Genomic DNA, 20361 nt, shown 5'->3' on the forward strand with positions numbered 1-20361 from the left:
TCCAGGAAGTATATACAACCATCGGTACATCGGGTTCCATCGAATCTGACCACAGCGCTTGCGGTTGAGTGTACCCTACCGCAAGCACTGTGAGCACTTCAGTGTATAATTCAACCAGGTGACGTGTATTATTACGCTGCCTGTTAATTATGCACGCCTCTGAAACAGTGTGGAAACACTCTGGCACGCCTATGTCCGAAACTCCACTCCCCCGGTACTACTGCCCTGCCCCTGTTACCTTCCACAAATGGCCTCTCCTGTCACTCATTCCACTGGGCTGTCTTTGCAGGGAGAGCGAGCGCATCCCGATTGATGGTACTTGTTTGCGCACGCGCACTGTGAAGTATACGCATGCGCACATTAGCGAACATCATCAGCAACGAGCCAGCGCTTGCTAGCGAGCAGGTCTGAATCAGGCCCTTAGTGCAGAGAGCTGTAATGGCTTTTTTTATGAATAAAGTTCTGGTAGGCACTAGGCAGGCTTGTGATGTTAGCTAGATGATGTTCTCATCCTATTACTGCCTGTCAGTTTCTGTGACTATCTCCAGCTATGTAGAACTACATATCCCAGCATGCCCTGCTACGGTTTTGCTTTTCTTGGCCATGCTAAAACTCTTTGCAGGGCATGCTGGGATGTGTAGTGCAACAGCAGCTGGAGAGCCGCTTAATGCCCACCCTGAAGTGTGTGTGACTGTGATATGCTGCTGAATTTACCTCTAGGACCCATAGACTACCAGCACAGGCTTCCTCCAATCACCACTGCCGCCCAATTCCACACCCCCAGCTGTCTCTCTGGGAGGCTTCCTGCCTTCTGGCCCGGCCTCCCCTTCTCAGCCGAGCCACTCTCCGACCTCAGGGTCCTCCTCCTGTCAGCGTTGACCTCACATGGAGGGCGGGACCCGGATCATGTCTGCTGCTCACACGGAGGGTTCACTGCTTCAGCTGCCTTCTCCCTTTACAGCAGTGGGGATCTGTCTCCCTGGTTATACAGACTGGAATGGAGCTTAGCGGGGACCTGAGGTAACAGTGCAGTGCTCTCCACCTGCAGCTACACTACAGCCCTCCTCACTGCTCCCCCAGCACCAGCCTGACAGCAGCCAGGGACTGCTATTAATATAGACTGACACACAGCCCCGGATCTGTCCTGCTTCCCCCTCCCCTCCTAGGTCACACATATTTTACAGTAGAAATACATTAAACATACAGTACAAACCTTAGTACATAGCTTAATAACACATTTACACTGTATGTTTCTCCTATAGTAACTTCAGTTTATAAAACACCTATATTAGAACTATAACTTATAACAAGGTGTTACGCTGACCTATATAGGTACCTGGAAGGTGTGCATGTTAATGTACATGTGTTCAGACACCAGGACAGTGCAAAGAGCACACACATGTAAGGATTGTATGCACAGACACAGGAAGTTTTGCATAGCCGGTGACTCTCGTGTGAAATCATGTGTACACTCCTGTGTACAAATATTTGCAGTGATCTATTTTAACCAGGGAATGCTCCTCTCACTTACACCGCTGTAAATAGACCTATACTAAGCATGATTCAAGTGTGCCCGTCCCCGGTCACCCGCTCTGCGGTCCTGAAACGGGTGGCTGCACTCGCGTTGGCTGCCTACGGTGCCCGTCGGCTGTACCCGGTGTTGAGACATCTCTGCTTTCAGCAGCGGAAGTACAAGAATGCCAATGGACTCCAGGACAGCAAAGGAGCCCTGTCTCCCGTCTCTTCCCCGTCTACTTATGAAAGAACTGGGGTGAATAGGGTGTTCTTCAAGAGGCTTGCCCACCTTCTGAGGCTGCTTTTCCCAAAGCTGGCATGCAAGGAGTTTGGGCTACTGGTCTTGCACTCTGCGGCTCTCATCTCCAGGACATTTCTCTCGGTGTATGTTGCCCAGCTGGACGGCCGCTTGACCCGCTGCATTGTAAAAAAGCGCCCAGCCAGTTTCGTGTTCCAGCTGCTGAAATGGCTGCTTATTGCCCTGCCGGCTACTTTCATCAACAGTGCCATACGTTACCTTGAGGGTCAGCTCAGTTTGGCTTTCCGCACCCGTTTAGTCGCCCATGCTTACCAGATGTACTTTGGCAATCAGACTTACTACCGAGTCAGCAACATGGATGGGCGGCTACGAAACCCCGACCAGTCTTTGACTGAAGATGTGGTGGCTTTCGCCAACTCCGTGGCCCATCTCTATTCCAACCTGACCAAACCCGTGTTGGATGTAATAGTGACCACGTACACCTTGATAAGTTCGGCTAAGTCCAAGGGAGCCGATACAGGCTGGCCCTCTGCCATTGCAGGGCTTGTGGTGGTCATTACAGCCAAGGTGCTGAGGGGCTGCTCCCCAAAGTTTGGGAAACTGGTAGCTGAGGAGGCCAGGAGGAAAGGAGAGTTACGCTACATGCACTCGAGAGTGGTCGCCAACTCGGAAGAGATTGCCTTCTATGGAGGTCACAAGGTGAGAGGTGGGACAACATGGGTACTTAAAGTTAATTCTGTTCTCCTTTTCAGCAGGTGGATCTAATGCTGGGCACACACTCATCTTAATCTGTTTCTCTTTAATAGTTAAGCAAGTCGAGAAATAATAATAAAAAAAATTCACATAGTAATGATCGTTTTTGTATTTAAATAACTGGATTATCCTTAGTACATTTGTATTTATAATAAGTAACATAAGAGTCACAAAAACACATGTGAAAGTTGGCAACTATACCATAGGAAGTGAAAATGTATAGGAAACTACAATTTAAAATACCAATTAGCATTAGACTGGCTATTGTTTTTGAAACATGTTGCTAAATGAGCCTTAAGCTGGGTACACACTAGAAGTTATATCCCGCGGATCGGAGCAACAGTTCGGGTACATCGTCCAGTGTGTACCCAATGATTTGCGCGGGTCGTTAGCGACATCCCCCGGCGGCCCTACTGCTGGGCCAACGGGGGATGTTGCTAACGATGTCCTATGTGCTGAATGCAGCAGGACACGTCCCTCCCCCCGGTCGGACCCGGCATCACAAAGTGTGTATGCACTTGCTGCATGCCGGTTGCCGTCGCCGGCTATGTTGCGCTGGGTACACATAGTCTAATGCAGCGTTTTTCAACCACTGTGCTGTGGCACACTAGTGTGCCGCGAGCGGTTGTCAAGTGTGCCGCGGTGGTCAGCTCAGCGCATTTGTACTGTAGTGTGTTTTATTCCTGTGGAGGCCAATGCAGTGTGTTTTATTCCTGTGGAGACCAATGTAGTGTGTTTTATTCCTGTGGAGACCAATGTAGTGTGTTTTATTCCTGTGGAGGCCAATGTAGTGTGTTTTATTCCTGTGGAGACCAATGTAGTGTGTTTTATTCCTGTGGAGGCCAATGTAGTGTGTTTTATTCCTGTGGAGGCCAATGTAGTGTGTTTTATTCCTGTGGAGGCCAATGTAGTGTGTTTTATTCCTGTGGAGGCCAATGTAGTGTGTTTTATTCCTGTGGAGACCAATGTAGTGTGTTTTATTCCTGTGGAGGCCAATGTAGTGTGTTTTATTCCTGTGGAGGCCAATGTAGTGTGTTTTATTCCTGTGGAGGCCAATGTAGTGTGTTTTATTCCTGTGGAGGCCAATGTAGTGTGTTTTATTCCTGTGGAGGCCAATGTAGTGTGTTTTATTCCTGTGGAGGCCAATGCAGTGTGTTTTATTCCTGTGGAGGCCAATGCAGTGTGTATTATTCCTGTGGAGGCCAATGCAGTGTGTATTATTCCTGTGGAGGCCAATGTAGTGTGTTTTATTCCTGTGGAGGCCAATGTAGTGTGTTTTATTCCTGTGGAGGCCAATGTAGTGTGTTTTATTCCTGTGGAGGCCAATGTAGTGTGTTTTTTTCCTGTGGAGGCCAATGTAGTGTGTTTTTTTCCTGTGGAGACCAATGTAGTGTGTTTTATTCCTGTGGAGGCCAATGTAGTGTGTTTTATTCCTGTGGAGACCAATGTAGTGTGTTTTATTCCTGTGGAGGCCAATGTAGTGTGTTTTATTCCTGTGGAGACCAATGTAGTGTGTTTTATTCCTGTGGAGGCCAATGTAGTGTGTTTTATTCCTGTGGAGGCCAATGTAGTGTGTTTTATTCCTGTGGAGGCCAATGTAGTGTGTTTTATTCCTGTGGAGGCCAATGTAGTGTGTTTTATTCCTGTGGAGGCCAATGTAGTGTGTTTTATTCCTGTGGAGGCCAATGCAGTGTGTTTTATTCCTGTGGAGGCCAATGCAGTGTGTATTATTCCTGTGGAGGCCAATGCAGTGTGTATTATTCCTGTGGAGGCCAATGTAGTGTGTTTTATTCCTGTGGAGACCAATGTAGTGTGTTTTATTCCTGTGGAGACCAATGTAGTGTGTTTTATTCCTGTGGAGGCCAATGTAGTGTGTTTTATTCCTGTGGAGACCAATGTAGTGTGTTTTATTCCTGTGGAGGCCAATGTAGTGTGTTTTATTCCTGTGGAGGCCAATGTAGTGTGTTTTATTCCTGTGGAGGCCAATGTAGTGTGTTTTATTCCTGTGGAGGCCAATGTAGTGTGTTTTATTCCTGTGGAGACCAATGTAGTGTGTTTTATTCCTGTGGAGGCCAATGTAGTGTGTTTTATTCCTGTGGAGGCCAATGTAGTGTGTTTTATTCCTGTGGAGGCCAATGTAGTGTGTTTTATTCCTGTGGAGGCCAATGCAGTGTGTATTATTCCTGTGGAGGCCAATGCAGTGTGTATTATTCCTGTGGAGGCCAATGCAGTGTGTATTATTCCTGTGGAGGCCAATGTAGTGTGTTTTATTCCTGTGGAGGCCAATGTAGTGTGTTTTATTCCTGTGGAGGCCAATGTAGTGTGTTTTTTTCCTGTGGAGACCAATGTAGTGTGTTTTATTCCTGTGGAGGCCAATGTAGTGTGTTTTTTTCCTGTGGAGACCAATGTAGTGTGTTTTATTCCTGTGGAGACCAATGTAGTGTGTATATTTTTATGTGGGAGCCAATGTTTGTTTTTTCATTGGTCATGCACACCGTATAGTGTGCCTTGGCAATTTTAAAATGTTGTATACTGTGCCTCGAGTTGAAAAGGTTGAAAATCACTGGCACCCACAGGCATTCACACTCAGGCCCTGATTCAGAGCCGGACGTTATGACAGAGCGCTCGCTCTGAATCAAGGCCGGGCTATTTATTTATTTTTTTTAGAACGGCCTCCTGACCGCTCGCATAGCTGGCGGAAAGGAAGATGGTGACCATCGCGACCATTGGGCTTGCGACGAGACCCTTGTGGTAGGGTTTCGTTGCCGCAAGTCCCAGAGAGATTTCGGCTCTTACAGAGTGATGTCAGTGGGGCCGCCCCCAAACGGAGGCGTTCACATGGGAACGCCTCTGTTTGGGCAGCCACTCCCCAGGCCCGCCCACCAAAGGGGGTGAGCTGTCACTCAACATCAACAACTCGCCCCTTTTGGTACGAGACCCGGAGAGACGGATTGCCCGTCGCTATCCGCTATCCGTGTCTCGCGCATGCGCACTGCCCCACCATCGACCCGGTTGCGAGCGCACAGCGCTTGCGACCGGGTCAGAATCAGGCCCTCAGTTTGATAGAGAATTCAATAGCTCCGGGACCAACTTCTTGGCGCTATTCAGCCACCACTATTCATAATTTATGATATTGTTAATATACTTCTTGTCATTCTGTCATAGCACACTGACCCTTTTTATAGAGCTGGACATACTACAAAAACTGGAGCTGCCTGTTAGGCCTGTCCAGCACTGTAAAAAGTGTCCATATGTCTTGAGGGTATGTTTACTGTAGAGATCAGCAGGTCTGATTCATTACGGAATGCAATAGCGATTACGCACGCAGTTCAACTGCGATAGTATGCCAATCCATTGAGATTGCTATGCCGCCGCAGTAGTACAAAATGACGCCCACTTTACTTTACACACATCCGTAATGCTTAGCAGGACTGCGAAAACATCGGTACAATCGTGTACCATCGCAGCCTGACGCACACTTGCACAAGCTCTGACCTTACTCAGGAATTGATAACTTCATTGCACGCTATGAGGTCTCAGGCTGCGTAGGACATCGCAGTGGATAATTCATGCACGCCCCTGCAACGGCGTTCAAACGCACTGGCACTCTTGCTTTTTCCCCGACCACCCACAAATCGCACTTCCTGTCAATCGCTCTGCAATGGGCCTGTGTAGTCACTGCAATCGCAGCGGCCAGGGGGCACAATGCGGTGCATACGCGTGCGCAGAACTCAACATGCGGCCGATTGCGTGCGTAATCGCAGTTTCGTTCCTTGCTGAATTAGGCCCAGTGGTCACGTTTGGATACCATGGGACAGCCACTAAAAGAGTTTTTTTACCTTATCACAAAGGGGGCAGTTCTATTCCAAGCGATGGCTGCGAATTGCCAACGTTCTGACCGTTTTGTTGGCAACTTGCGAACATTGCACATTTTACCTTGTACCACATAGAAGTTTCCAGGAATATCTGCGATGTTGGGCTACAGTAATTACGGGGGATGTGCGCTGGCGTGGATCACAACTGCACGTCACTCACAATTGAATTATCCTCTTAGGGCCTGATTCAGAGCCGCTCGTAAGCGGCCGCTCGTTCGTTCCGAGCGATGTTTGCCCAATTGCGCATGCGTACGGATCGTAATATGCATGCGCGAACCAGTCAGTGCGGCCGAAAATCGTTTGTTCGCTAAATAGCGAATGCCTGCTAATATGAGTGACAGGAGGAGGCGTATGTGGGTGGTAACAGGGGAAGGAGCTTGAAAACGGGGAGTGGAGATCAGAACGCAGGCGTGCTTAAAGGTCAAAACGGGCGTTTTCTGGGTGTGCATAATTAATACAGCAGCGTCACTGACCACGTCACTGTGTTATTTTATAGTCAGAACTGCTCGCAAATTTGTGGTAGGAAAAACCAACCACAAGAATAGCGAGCAGTTCATACGCTGGTCGATGTACTCGATTAATCTAATAAATAGCGGACATGGCGTATGATGCGAGCAGCCAGGGGGTGTTTTTAACAAAAAAAGACCGCATGTTTTGTTCGCTCGTTCAGAAATAGAGGCGGCAACAGACCGCAAAGAGCGAACTGTTCATTTGAATAGTCACCCCCTTTTTCTGAACGAGCGAGCGCTAATAGCGACTGGCTCTGAATCAGCCCCTTAGTGCAGTTGATTGCAACATAACCAGCAAATGCACATGCTTAGTGTTCATGCTAGCACCCTGCACCTAAGGAGGGCATATTTTCATTTTGAAGGGCAAAATGTTAGACGTGATGTATCGCTATAAGCTGCTGTAGTTGTAGCGATAAAGTACATATAAAATTTTGCCCTTCATTTAAACTGCCCGCCCAGATAGGTAATAAACATCCCCAAATGATCTAAATCGCTCTCAGTGATATTGAATAGCCGCAGGAGGGAGCTCCTGCGGCTATTCAATTCAACGCAGTGTTTGGGCGGGTTGAGGATTTCTTCTCTCACCCCCCTGGGGATGCGAGGAGAAATCCGACAAAAGTTCTGGACGCGCAGCTGTTTTCCTAACAGCCACGCGCCCGGCACTTTAGTCAGGGAATGCCGGTTCTCGTACCTAAACAGAAGTCGTGAGAACCAGCATTCTCCGACATAACTGCGCTGAATTGAATAGCTCTTGGAGCTCCCTCCCGGGGCTATTCTATTCACGTTGAATTAAATTCCCCCCCATTGTGGACTTTTAATAATTGCACAGTACCCTAAAGCTTAATTTGGGTTTACAACATAATTCCTTTGCCTAACATTACAGAGCAATTAATTCAGTACATGCCAGTGATTCCAGACTCTCATCTTTGTAACTGTTCTTCGCTGTACTAGCGCCTGTACCCAGAGACCACAAGATCCACAGGGGACCTTTATTCAGTTGCTGAAATTAATGTAGCTTCAAATTTGTGGGGCCACTGAAGATTTAATTGAATTCAACTTTCTTTCTGTTGTGGTAACTTTAAAGGTCCAGCTTTATAAGTAAATGTTGCAGTACTCACAGACTTCAAAAGTTTGTGATGCTCAGAGCTCAGCTCTTTATCTATCAAATGTAGTAAATGAGAACATGATACATGAGACTTCATACTGTATGTTGACTTTGATCTCTCAAGGACACCTATAGCATGTGATCAGAAGCAATTAGCCATGAAGAAGCACTTGTAACTCCCAGCCCTATGACTATGTTCATGTTGGCCATTGGGGGGTAGGTATCATTATTAAGCCTGCTAATTACTCGCTGTCCAGACATCTGTCTCTTCACTGCTCCATACCATTGAATTCTGGGGCTGATTCAGAGCTGAACGCTCTGACCAGAGCGCTCGCTCTGAATCAGGGCCCTCCTACCTGTTTTAGGAGCGTCCTCATGGACGCTCGCATAGCTGTGGGTTACCACCCACAGCTTATGCGAGCGTCCATGATGATGGTCGGGATGGTCAAGACCATCGCGACCATCGGGCTTGCGACGGAGACCCTGCGGTAGGGTCTCGCTGCCGCAAGCCCTGGAGTGATTTTGGCTCTATCAGAGCCAAAATCACTCCCACTGACATCACTAGTGATGTCAGTGGGGCCGGCTTCAGACGGTAGGAGTTCCCATGGGAACGCCTCCGTCTGGCAGGCACGCCCACCAAAGGGGGCGTGCTGTCAATCAACATCGACAGCACGCCCCCTTTGGTGCGAGACCCGGAGCGATGGAGAGCCCATCGCTCTCCGGGTCTCGCGCATGCGCACGACGGAGCTCCCTCCGTCATGCGCAGTGGGGCAACATCGACCCGTTTGCGAGCGTCCTTTGCTCGCGAACGGGTCTGAATGACCCCCTCTGTGTGTCTAAAGGTGGGTACACACTAGACGATGTCTTCACGATGCGATATGGTGAACGATTTCCCTTGAACTGTCTCCAACACCCCAGGACACATACACATGGTCAGATATGTGAGATCAACGATTTGAACGATTTCAGACAGTATTAAAATGAATGGAATCGTCCAAATCTGACTGCAAACACATCAGATGTCAGATATCGTTATCTGACCATCGGGAACGCACATCGTTCATCGTTGCAGTCGCACATGTCAGATTTTCTTTCAGATATGAAAGATTGAACGATTTTTAAAATCGTTATCGTTCAGATCTGACAGAAAATCTGACCGTGTGTATGCACCATAAATGTCTCTAATCTGACCAACGATCTATCGTGCGACCTTAACGATTTCCAGTGCGCAGTGTGCGAGATTGGCAGATCTTGCCTGCTGTAGGCAAGATCTGAAGATACGACGGACGACCCGCGGGTATGCACATCTCCATCGTTATCGTGAGTGGACACTCACGATTTGCACATATTTTACACGATTTGTCGTTCCGTAGCGTCTAGTGTGTGGGCGCCTTTACTGCCGTCCAGCAGATGGAGGTGGTAGAGGGGTCAGAGTTCTGCCCAGCAGCTATGAGCTTGTAAGCCACTTTGCATCGTGCTCCTCAAAGGAGTGAGAGGAATTTATTATTTGTCAGTAATTACTATGCCCCAGTAGTGTGAGGTACCCTTTAAACTTTTTCCGCCCATACATGGGGCGGAATTCAGGCCTTGATTCAGAGCCGGACGCTCTGAATCAGGGCGTTTTTTTTTTTGTGCGGCCACCTGGCCGCTCGCATTGCTGTGGGTGACCACCCACAGCTATAGCGAGCGGCCAGGATGATGGTCGCGATGGCCAAGACCATCGGGCTTGTGACGAGACCCTTGTGGTAGGGTCTCGTGGCCGCAAGCCCCAGAGACATTTCGGCTCTAACAGAGCCGGAATCTCTCCACTGACATCACTCGTGATGTCAGTGGGGCCGACCCCAAACGGGAGGCGTTCTCATGGGAACGCCTCTGTTTGGGCAGCCACCCCCACGGCCCGCCCACCAAAGGAGGCGAGCTGTCACTCAACACTTGAGACCGGGTCTGAATCAGGCCCTCAGTTCAGTGCGATGCTGAATAGCCCTGGGAGGGAGCTCCCGGAGCTGTTCAATCCAGCGCTCTGTTAAGTCGGAGAATGCAGGTTCTCGCCACTTAACTTGGGTGTTTAGTCGTGAGAGCATTCTCTGACTAAAGTGCCGGCCGCACTAAGCCGGAAAAAAGCCTCGCGCCAGGTACGTTAGTCGGATTTTTGTTCACACCCTAAATCCCTTATGCCACCCAAACAGCCCGGTAAATTGATTAGCTTTGGTGGCTACCTCCTGGGGCTATTCAACATCGCTTTGAATTGAATTCCCCCCCCCCCATAGATAGGTCTGACTGTACCTAATAAAAGGAGTTTGGTACGGGATCCCGGTCAGAATACCGACCCAATAAGTTAAATACGCTAACCCTAACATCTAACCCACCCCCTAACCCTAATATTTACCGTCAGGATGCTGGTGGTGGGGATTCTGGTGCCGGGATTCTGACTGCTGTCCCAATAAAAGTTATGATGACTAGGGTTGTGGATTGATAGATTGTTGATAAATAGACAGCAGAAGGTAGACCGGCAATAGATCGACTGGGTTGAAAGGTCAACAGGTAAAATGTCGACATGCAAATGGTCAACACAGAAACCTTTTCTTTCTCTTTTTTTTTTGTTTTGTTATTTTAACCCTAATTCTAACTTTCCCTCTACTGCCTAGCTATAACTGTCCCCTTCCCCAGAGTAATGCTGGGTACACACTGACGGATACATTGGCTAATCAATGTATCTGCTGCCCGTCGGCCAATGTGCCGCCGTTTACCGACATATCGCATTGACTGTGCTGCACATCCGATGGACAGATCTGTCTGCAGACATATCTGTCCATCGGCAAGCGTGTACTTGCGGTCTGCAGACCGCCAGTACACACACAGCGGCAGCCGTGAGGAGGGGGCGGGACACGCCCACCGGCCGCACCGTGACCCGAGGGCACAAGCAGATGATGGCCGTTCAGTGTGTATAAACGATAATGATCTGCAGATAATATCTGTCAGGTGTGTACCCACCTTAACCCTCCACCAAGGGCCTAACTCCAAACATCATGAAAAAGCATGTGTTAACCTTTTCACCCTGTCGACCTTTCAACCCTGTCGACCTATTTACCTTCTGGTGTCTATCTATTGGCTGTCTATCTACCATCCGGAGCTGGTGACTAGATTGCCATGTAGAGCATAGCCAAGCACTGTATATGGAGGGTACAGCGCTATCTTGAAATCCTGGTGGGAGATTCAATTAAGAGCAAAGTTTATCGAAACGTTGCGATATTTGCGGCAGTGCACATGGCAGGAAAATGTAACTTGTTTACGCTCTCACCTCTGTGGGATGCGAGCTAGAACAAGCAATGTTCTCCTGACGGATAACCCACGTTCTAGCACGCAAGGTACCGACAGAACCTGACCGCTATTTGAATCTGCCCACGGGTGTGAGAGCTACTGTTTTTATTATTATCAAATGAAAAACATTAACTTAGAGCCTAAACAGCTGTATCTGGTGCTGGCACATCAGCTCTAGTTAGAACGAACAAATCCGTGATGTAAAAATGAAATTATACTTACATTGTTTGACAAGATCTATTGTGACGTTGGGAGGATGCAAAAAAAGTTAAACAAAATGATACTAACAAACACAAACTAACAAAGCACATAAACCAGTAGTTCCCAAACTGAAAAAATAAATAAATATATATTATATATATTTTATTTTTTTTCATTAACTACTTCCCCTGTTATGAAGGGTTTTTTGGTTTACAAAATGCACAGGATGTGTGAATAGTCCATGGCGATGCTTTGTATGAGCAAATTATTCCGTTTACTGCATGCACTAAAATATTTCCTCTTCCTGTTTTTATGTTTAATAAGAATTATCATTAAACGTCAACTGGTATATAGCGACATAAGCTATGTCCGGCCAGCATGCTCTGCCTGAGCTATTGGCTTGCAATATCCAAGGTAATGGAAATGCCCTGTAGATTTAATGGTGCATACACACGGTCCAACTTGCTCCATCATCGATATTGTTGAACGATTTTTTTTCTACTTTAAAAATGAACGATATCGTTGAACAATTTCATCACCGATCATGAACGATATCTGACAGTATTTAAATTATATTGACCAAGTTGGCCTGCATGTACGGTCGGCCTCAGATATCGTTATCATCCATGCGGCCACGCGGGGATGCAATCGGGAAACCGGCTGTCTTAATCCCGACAGCTGGCTTCCCGACTGCTTTATCTCGGCGAGGGTTAAATGACAAGTGTCTGTATCTAGAAGCCTGTCATTTTCCAGGCGCCGGGAGACAGGTGCCTGGCATCCCGATAGAAGGGATGCCGGGTGCCGCGAGCGGACAGCCGTGCGGGGTAGGGTTAGATTTAGGGCACCCGGGGGGGGCTTAGGGTTAGGCCCCCCCCCCTGGCAGGGTTAGGGTTAAGCTAGGGGGAGGGAGGGTTAGGTATAGGCACTTAGAAGGGAGATTAGGTTTAGGCACTTGGGGGGGCGGGGAGGTTAGGGTTAGGCACCCCTAAGGGAGGGTTAGGGGGTTAGGTTAGGTTAGTATTTACTTACCTTTAGGACGATCGGGATTTCCAGCGCTGTCGGGCTTCTGCTGCTGGGAACTCTGCTTCTGTCGGCCTGCCGCTGCCGGGATTCGAACTGCCGGCTAGAGGGCCGGTGGTATTTCATACCGATCCTGCCACGCGCATCGTTGGTTGTTCAATGCAAAAAAGTCAACGATATGAACGACAAACGATATCGTTCATATCGTCCTGCAAAGTTGGACCCTGTGTATGCACCATTTGATACCTGGGTGGCTTCAGAGACCTGATCAGTGATGTTTTCATGGATAATAAGTAACATGTTTTGTTTTATCAACCAACCTTTTTGTAACTGGATATGTTGTTTTATTTTTGTAGCTTGTGATTTTTAGGGAGGTAACAATCCGGTAAAGTTTATGGTTACAGAGTTATTCACCTTTAATTGCTTGTGTTGTACGTGTTCAGCAGATTTTTCTGAGGGGTAAACTGAGTTAGGTACAAGACAGATCACGAGTACTTCGACTTAGGCATAGGGCTGTGTAGTAAAATCCACGAGTCCGGGGTGAGATGGGGGCCAGATGAAGTGCCCCTAAATGGTTTGGGTAGGGGATGCCAGAGGTCTGGATCCTGGCGGTCAGAATCCCGACGCTGGCATCCCAACAGGGTTAGGCTACAGACACCTGTCGGTCAGTATCCTAACCCTCTCCCTAGCCCTAACCCTCCTTCCCTGCTGCCTAAACCTAACCCCCCCCCTAGTGCCTAAACCTAACCCTCCTTCCCTGCCTAAACCTAACCCTCTCCCTACCCCTCACCCTCCTTCCCTGCCTAAATCTAACCTCCCCCTAGTGCCTAACCCTCTCCCTACCCTTAACCCTCCTTCCCTGCCTAAACCTAACCTAGTGCCTAACCCTCTCACTACCCCTAACCCTCCTTCCCTGCCTAAACCTAATCTCCCCCTAGTGCCTAACCCCAGCCCCTATCCCTCTCCCTAACCCCAATACTTACCATCGGGATGCCGATGACAGGATTCTGACAGGTGTAGGGATTCCGGTGTCGGCATCTTAATTGGCGGCATCCAACTGTCGGGATTATAACTACATGTACCCCACCCACCCAAATACGTTGCATCATCATCAGACAAAAAAATAATTATGTCATAAAAGCTATGGGTAATTCCACCCAAAACAGTTATTTTAACAACAACAAACAAAAACAAAATTATTCTCCACTTGGACGTGCTGTTCAATGAATCCGCCTGGGTCTCTAATGGTTGTAACAATCCAATGCTGCTCCATTCCCTTCTATCGCTGCTATATTGTTTTGAGCAAGTTAAATGGTGGTCAATGCCATCGCTCGAATGGGAAAGTCATTAGTTGGAGCATCAACACTCACTCAGCCTGCTTAATTCGGGCCGAGGCGTGTGAGGAGAATGGTGTGGAACAGGTTACAGCCATTAGGGATTTAGGAGGATCTGGTGCACGCTGCTTGAAGGTAAGCAGGATATTTTTTTTTTTTTTTTTTTTTACTTTACTTTAAAATTCCACCAAAATCAAACCTGTTTGGATTAGTGATGAGCGTTTCGGTTCTACTCGATTACTTTCGGATCTGAAAAATGGTATGTTATTGGCTATCCAGCACTCTTGTGTTTTTTATAGCTAATAAGATATATCCAAATTTGCGCTACTATGGCGAAAAGAACAGATTAGAACCAAACCGCACATCTCTAGTTTGGATGGAGTTATTCTTCAAGGTTGCTCCTGGTGAAAACCCTGACACTCGAGGGTTTATTTACTAAGGGCCTGATTTAGAGCCGGATGCAACGTATGCAGATCGAGCGCCATTGCGCATAAGCCGCACCGCGCGTGCGCAGCTATTGAACTGCGATTACGGACGCACATAGGAATCCATTACAAAGTGAGTGACGGGGTGGCAGTTTTTGGTGGTGGTAACAAGGAGTGCCTGTCCATTTGAACACCGTTACATGGGCATGCATAAATTAGCCACTGCGATTGCATGTGCAGTTCTGCGTCTTAGAAGAGCTCCCAAGGCATCTCTGAATCGGGTCCTAAGTGTCAGGTTGTAAATCCTGACACGTCTGTTAGTTGTTTATGCCTGATATTTAAAAGGACATTTCTTTTACTACCCGTTTCTTGCTAGTAAAAGCACTGCCCTTTTAACTATTTGGCATAAATGAGAACGGAAGTGTCAGGATTTACAACCTGACAATTAGTAAATAAACCCCTAAGGCTGGGTACACACCTGGAATACCAGATGACTCGGCAATGCAATGTACCACTATATCACATCGCTGTGCACCAGTGACGTGCGTTGAGGTAAATGGCTAGGGAGGCACACATGGAGATGGTCTGAGTGCTGGGAGCCTGTCTCAAACCTTACTCACTGTAACTCTCCCCTCGCTACACTAAGCTTTAGTGTCCATTGATTTACCTACTTGCATCACTGTGTCTTCTCTTGCTGCTGCTGCTAACTGAGCTCAAATCTCTAAACACTGCAGTGCACTTCCTGGTCACATGACACATCCAAGGTGTCCATAAGTGCTCAAGGCACACCACCAGACTCAGAGGCATGCCTCTATTAGCGCTCTTTCTGTGCAGCTTACTGCCCTTGGTGTGGCCCCGCCCGTAGCTCTGCAAGCAGTGTCTGACTATACAGAAGCGAGGCTGAGCTGTTGCTGCCTACTCTCTCGTCTCCCTGCAGTCCCAGGTAGCTCCACAAAAGCTGGTGAGTATTACCTATAAAAATGATCACAATAAACAAAAATGTTTATATGTTATAAATATCTCCTTTTGTATTATTCTAATCATTTTTATATAAAATGTTAGGAGTATGACAGAAGAGGTTCTGCCTACCCTGACTGCACGTCCTTGCTGCGCACACTGCATGTTCCGCTGTATGACGGGGTAATATATTGTTACGTGTCTAATATAATTATACTGCATCATCACTTCTAATGGGAGGATGCGTCCACCCAATTCGTTGTACAATGAATTGGGTGGTTTTCAGGGTACAGACTATATGATGGTTGTTCCGATCTGCAGTGGACGATATATATCAGACAGTGGCCCTGATTCAGAGGCGCTTACAAAAAGCGAGCGCTCGCTCTGAATCAGGGTGGGTGTTTGTTTGTTTTTTTTAGTTGCGGCCTCTTGGCCGCTCGCATAGCTGTGGGTTACCACCCACAGCTTATGCGAGCGGCCAGGTGATGGTCGCGATGGTCAAGACCATCGCGACCATCTTGCTCGCGACGAGACCCTTGCGGTAGGGTCTCGTTGCCGCAAGCCCCAGTGGACTTCCTGCTCTAATAGAGCAGGAAGTCCACCTACTGACGTCACGAGTGATGTCAGTGGGGCCGCCCACAAACGGCAGGAGTTCCTGCAGGAACGCCTCCATTTGCCCAGCCACACCCCGCTCCGCCTTCCAAACCGGGCGAGCTGTTGATCAACATCGACAGCCGTCCCTTTTGGATGCTCGCACCGGAGCGAGTGCTTTTTGCGCTCGCTGCAGGGCTCACGCAGTGGCCTGCGCACTGCCTAACAATCAACCCGCTTGCGAGCGGGTCTGAATCAGGCCCAGTGTACCCAGCTTCAGGGGTCAGTCCTGTAAGGGGCAAGTTGCCGTTGCCATAGTGTAAATGGTGGCAATGGCACGTCGAAACGCCCTCCGTATGTCCTGACCTTGCTCCATACTTTAGTATGCAGCCCAGAGGTGCCATAAGTACGGCATATGGCCGTACTTACCGGCTACATGGGGAATTACATTCAGCAGGAAGTGCAGCAGCTGTGCACTTATCCGACATATACAGTAGTAGTAGTGCTCACATTTTCCGTTGCACCCCCATAGAACACTTGAGATGCCAGCGGACGCGATGTGCTGTTCCAGAATGGCACGTCGTTCCAATGTCAGCAATTAGCTTTCCCCTAATAGACCTGCTGGGGGAGAATAGGTCACAACCAGTTGTCATCTCCTTGTGATCATGGACAAGACTCTGGTACCTGGGAGACCGGGAGATAAACACTACATCTACAGGAAACTAAACATGGTCAGCTCTGTGTACAGTATGGTGTAAAATGATATGCAATAAATATATAGAATATTTGGCCATTCACATCAGTCCCTGCCCCAGTGGAACTTACAATCTATGTTCCCTAACACACGCACTATGGTTAATTTTTGCTGGGAGCCAAGTAACCTACCAGTATATTTTTGGAGTGTGGGAGGAAACCCACGCAAACACAGGGAGAATATACAAACTCCACACAGTTAGGGTCGTGGTGGGAATTGAACCCACGACCTCCGTGCTGTGAGGCAGTAACGCTAACCATTACACCGTCTGTGCTGCCCATTGTTAATTGATGAGTGTCTGTAAGTGTTGTGTAATCAGGCGCATAGGTAGGTGCTGATTGCCGCCAGGTACCAGGTATCCTGACAGGTAATTTCATTATTTTATCTGTGCGAGGATGTTAAGTTATATGGATCTAGAAAGTGCTGTCAGTATACGTTGCCCTTCCTTATATTTGTATACATGTCCTCAACCAATATGTTCCAAACCCCCCCCTGCCCCAGAGGCCGAGGCCTTAATGTAGATGTAATTTTGCAAGTTTATCCTCCCCCCTTTTTACAACAGAAGGATGTGTCCATGTGACATAATGGTGCAATGTCATCAGTCCATGACCACACCAAAGGGGAAGCACAGCGATGTATGCAACCTCTGAGACACGGCGAATACATACAGCCATCTCCATATTTACTAATGAGAGGTGCTGCTAGTAAAGGCGGGTATCCACTAGGCGATGAAAATGAGCGAATGAACTATAACGACATCATCATCGCTCAATCGCTCAGTAATCGTGCACGAATTGTGCAGTGTAATGTCAGAAACGATCAGCGATGCGCGCTCCCTCTGGTCGTTTCCGGCATCAATCTTCGCCTGAACATGCCGGTCAGTCTGCCGATAACAACAGATTGTGCATGTTCGAGGATGAGGGAGGGTGTCTGCACTGAACGACCTATTGTTCAATGTTGGCACCTACAGGATGAGGAACGACTGTACGATTACAAGGTTGTAATCGTACTGTCTTTCCTCTATCGGCAAGTGGATACGCACCTTACGGATGCAAGACAATACATAAATTAGATTATCCAGCTAAAACAGTTTAATAAACTCTAAATAATATACATAAATAACACACATTTAATAAAGTAAATAAATAAACACTGGAAATGTAGTCTTTCTGCCATGTTGGAAATTCGATATCTGGTACTGTTCTTCCACATCGCCGGAACTCCAATTCCGGTAACGTACTGTATGTCATCCAAAACCTATAGGCAACCTTCATTATAATGCATGTAATAACCTACTTACAACTAGAATACTTTAACAGCATAATGAAATGCATAGCTACTATATTTACCCACTATTTCTTACACTAATGCTATTAAACCAATTAACAAACTTAGCTGCTTAAATTCAGACGCAAACAACCTCTGGGCCTGATTCAGAGGCGCTCGCAAAAAGCGAGCGCTCGCTCTGAATCAGGGCGGGCGCTGTTTTTTTTAGGAGTGGCCTCCCGGCCGCTCGCATAGCTGTGGGTGACCACCCACAGCTATAGCGAGCGGCCATGATGATGGTCGCAATGGTCAAGACCATCACGACCATCGGGCTTGCGACGAGACCCTTGTGGTAGGGTCTCGTGGCCGCAAGCCCCAGAGAGCTTCTGGCTCAAATAGAGCCGGAAGCTCTCCCACTGACATCACTGGTGATGTCAGTGGAGCCGCCCACAAACGGTAGGCGTTCGCATGGGACACCTCCGTTTGTGAAGCCACCCCCCGGCGAGCGGGTCTGAGTCAGGCCCTCTGTGCATAACTAAGGTGTCTATTTACTAAGCCTTGGAGAGAGAGAAAATTGATGGAGATAAAGTCCAATCGGCTTCTGTCACTGTACAGGCTGTGCTTGAAAAATGACAGGAGCTGATTGGTGGGTACTTTGTCTTCGTGAACTTTATCTTTCTCCAAGGCTTAATAAATAGACCCCTGGGTCCTTTCTTTTTGCTCTAAACCGTGCGAAGGTGCATCAACCACTACAGTGTGTCACTAGGGGGGGTGCAGGCCGCACCGGGCGACACCACCCGAGGGAGTGATATCAAAACAGCATAGCTGCTCTACTGTTTTGGTGTCACCCCGTCGGATGGTGTCACCGAGCAGACACAACGCAGAGAGAGGCTGTGGGCTGCCCCCAGCAGCTGCTGGAGCGCTTGGTGGCTGTGCTGAGACCGGGGGCGAAGGGTGATCACTCCTCCAAGATTTGCACACATAAGGAGGCAAGGCTTCGTGGTGCGAGACCACGACCCTTTCGCAGCGAGTGAAACGAGTCCCGTTGGCCGCACCAGGTGTCACTAAAGTCAGTGACGCCGCTGCAATGCGTCAGATATATGACAGAAACTAGGGTGAGTGGCAGGTGTTAGTGGTGGAGTCCCACATTATAACAGCAGATCACTATTGACCGACCACATCCTAGATCAGTGTTGGCTAACCTTGACACTCCCAGCTGTTATGGAACTACATAACCCATCATGCACTGCTACAGTTTTGCTATTAGGGCATGCTAAAACTGTGGCAGGGCATGCTGGGATATATAGTTCCACAACAGCTGGAGTGTCAAGGTTAGCCAACACTGTCCTAGATCCAGGTCTGCACTAGGGCTATGTCAATGTAACATGGCAAAATACCATGAACCTGCCCATCTCTGGCTTCATTATGAGTTTATATTAAAAGAAAACCCATAAAGTGCTTACTAGGAAATATTTGTGTTACAAAAGGGAAGTAGTTTGTTATTCTCTGTAGTCTACTGGTAGCCAATTGCCTTGCATGCTTTGGTCCATTGCCCCCGTCTCTCTCTTCCTTGGGATGTTATCAGTATTTATATCTGCCAGTCCTGTCGTAGTAATATACTGTTACTGGTATGTCCACCGCAAATAACATGGATGGGTAGATTCATACAGCCGTTGGACTTGCTCACTATTCTGCTTTACTTGTTGGGGTATAAGCTTAAATAAGCAGATTTGCTGCCTCTGTTTTGCTATTTTTGTGCCAGCGGTACGGAGATGGCACAGAGCCGCGTTGTTGCTACCATGTTGGTCTGGGCGCTGCAGACAGATGGTGACTGTCACTGTTGTCGGGGTTTATTAGCGCTTTTCTTATCTATAGAATTTGCTGCTTCTCAGTCCTTGTGTACGGCTACAGAGGAGAAGGTGTTTTTTTAATCCGCCTGTGGGTCACATCAGTTCATCGTAGGCTCGTTTTCACTCCTGCTGTGTTCAGGAACTAGCTGTCCTGTATATCGGGTCAAGGTTTGACACCTCATCTCTCCACCAGGAGCAAATTCCATTTAACTTTTTTTTTTATCAGTTTCTATTAGAGTGGTTATTTTGTTATCAGCACTTAAACCTTTATCACTCTATTGATACATAGGTGGGGATGCCAACACTGGGGATAGTGCAGCCTTTTAGGCTTGAAGATTTTGTGAACATCCAGTTTCTAGTATACCCAACGATCATCTGTCCAAAAACTTGCAACAAAGACAACCTTTATAAGTGCACTCTGGGCAGAAATTTGTGGTCACCCCTGTCAGTCTCCCACTCTCCTTTTGGATTGTAAACTCTCACGCTCTCTTTGCTGATATGCTTTTCTTTCCCTCACTTATGTCATCATCTCCTTCCCACTGCCAACGACAGCACCTAACCTTTGGGTTGGTTGCCCCCCTGCTTATTTGGGTGTAACGACTGCCGCTGCAGCAATGTTATATAAATCT

The 20361-nt window shown here is 47.9% G+C and overlaps 1 protein-coding gene across 1 annotated transcript in view; it reads left to right on the forward strand.

Moving 5' to 3' along the window:
• Nucleotides 1-868: 868 nt before the first annotated feature.
• Nucleotides 869-20361, forward strand: part of ABCD1 (ATP binding cassette subfamily D member 1) — a 92173-nt gene continuing 72680 nt past the window's right edge. Inside the window, exon 1 of the mRNA XM_088453377.1 lies at nt 869-2473. Coding sequence (XP_088309503.1) covers nt 1559-2473 — 915 coding nt within the window. The 5' untranslated portion in view covers nt 869-1558. The remainder of the gene's footprint in view (nt 2474-20361) is intronic.

Source organism: Taudactylus pleione, unplaced genomic scaffold (genome assembly GCF_031769625.1).
Source record: "Taudactylus pleione unplaced genomic scaffold, aTauple2 ptg000579l, whole genome shotgun sequence".
NCBI lineage: Eukaryota > Metazoa > Chordata > Amphibia > Anura > Myobatrachidae > Taudactylus > Taudactylus pleione.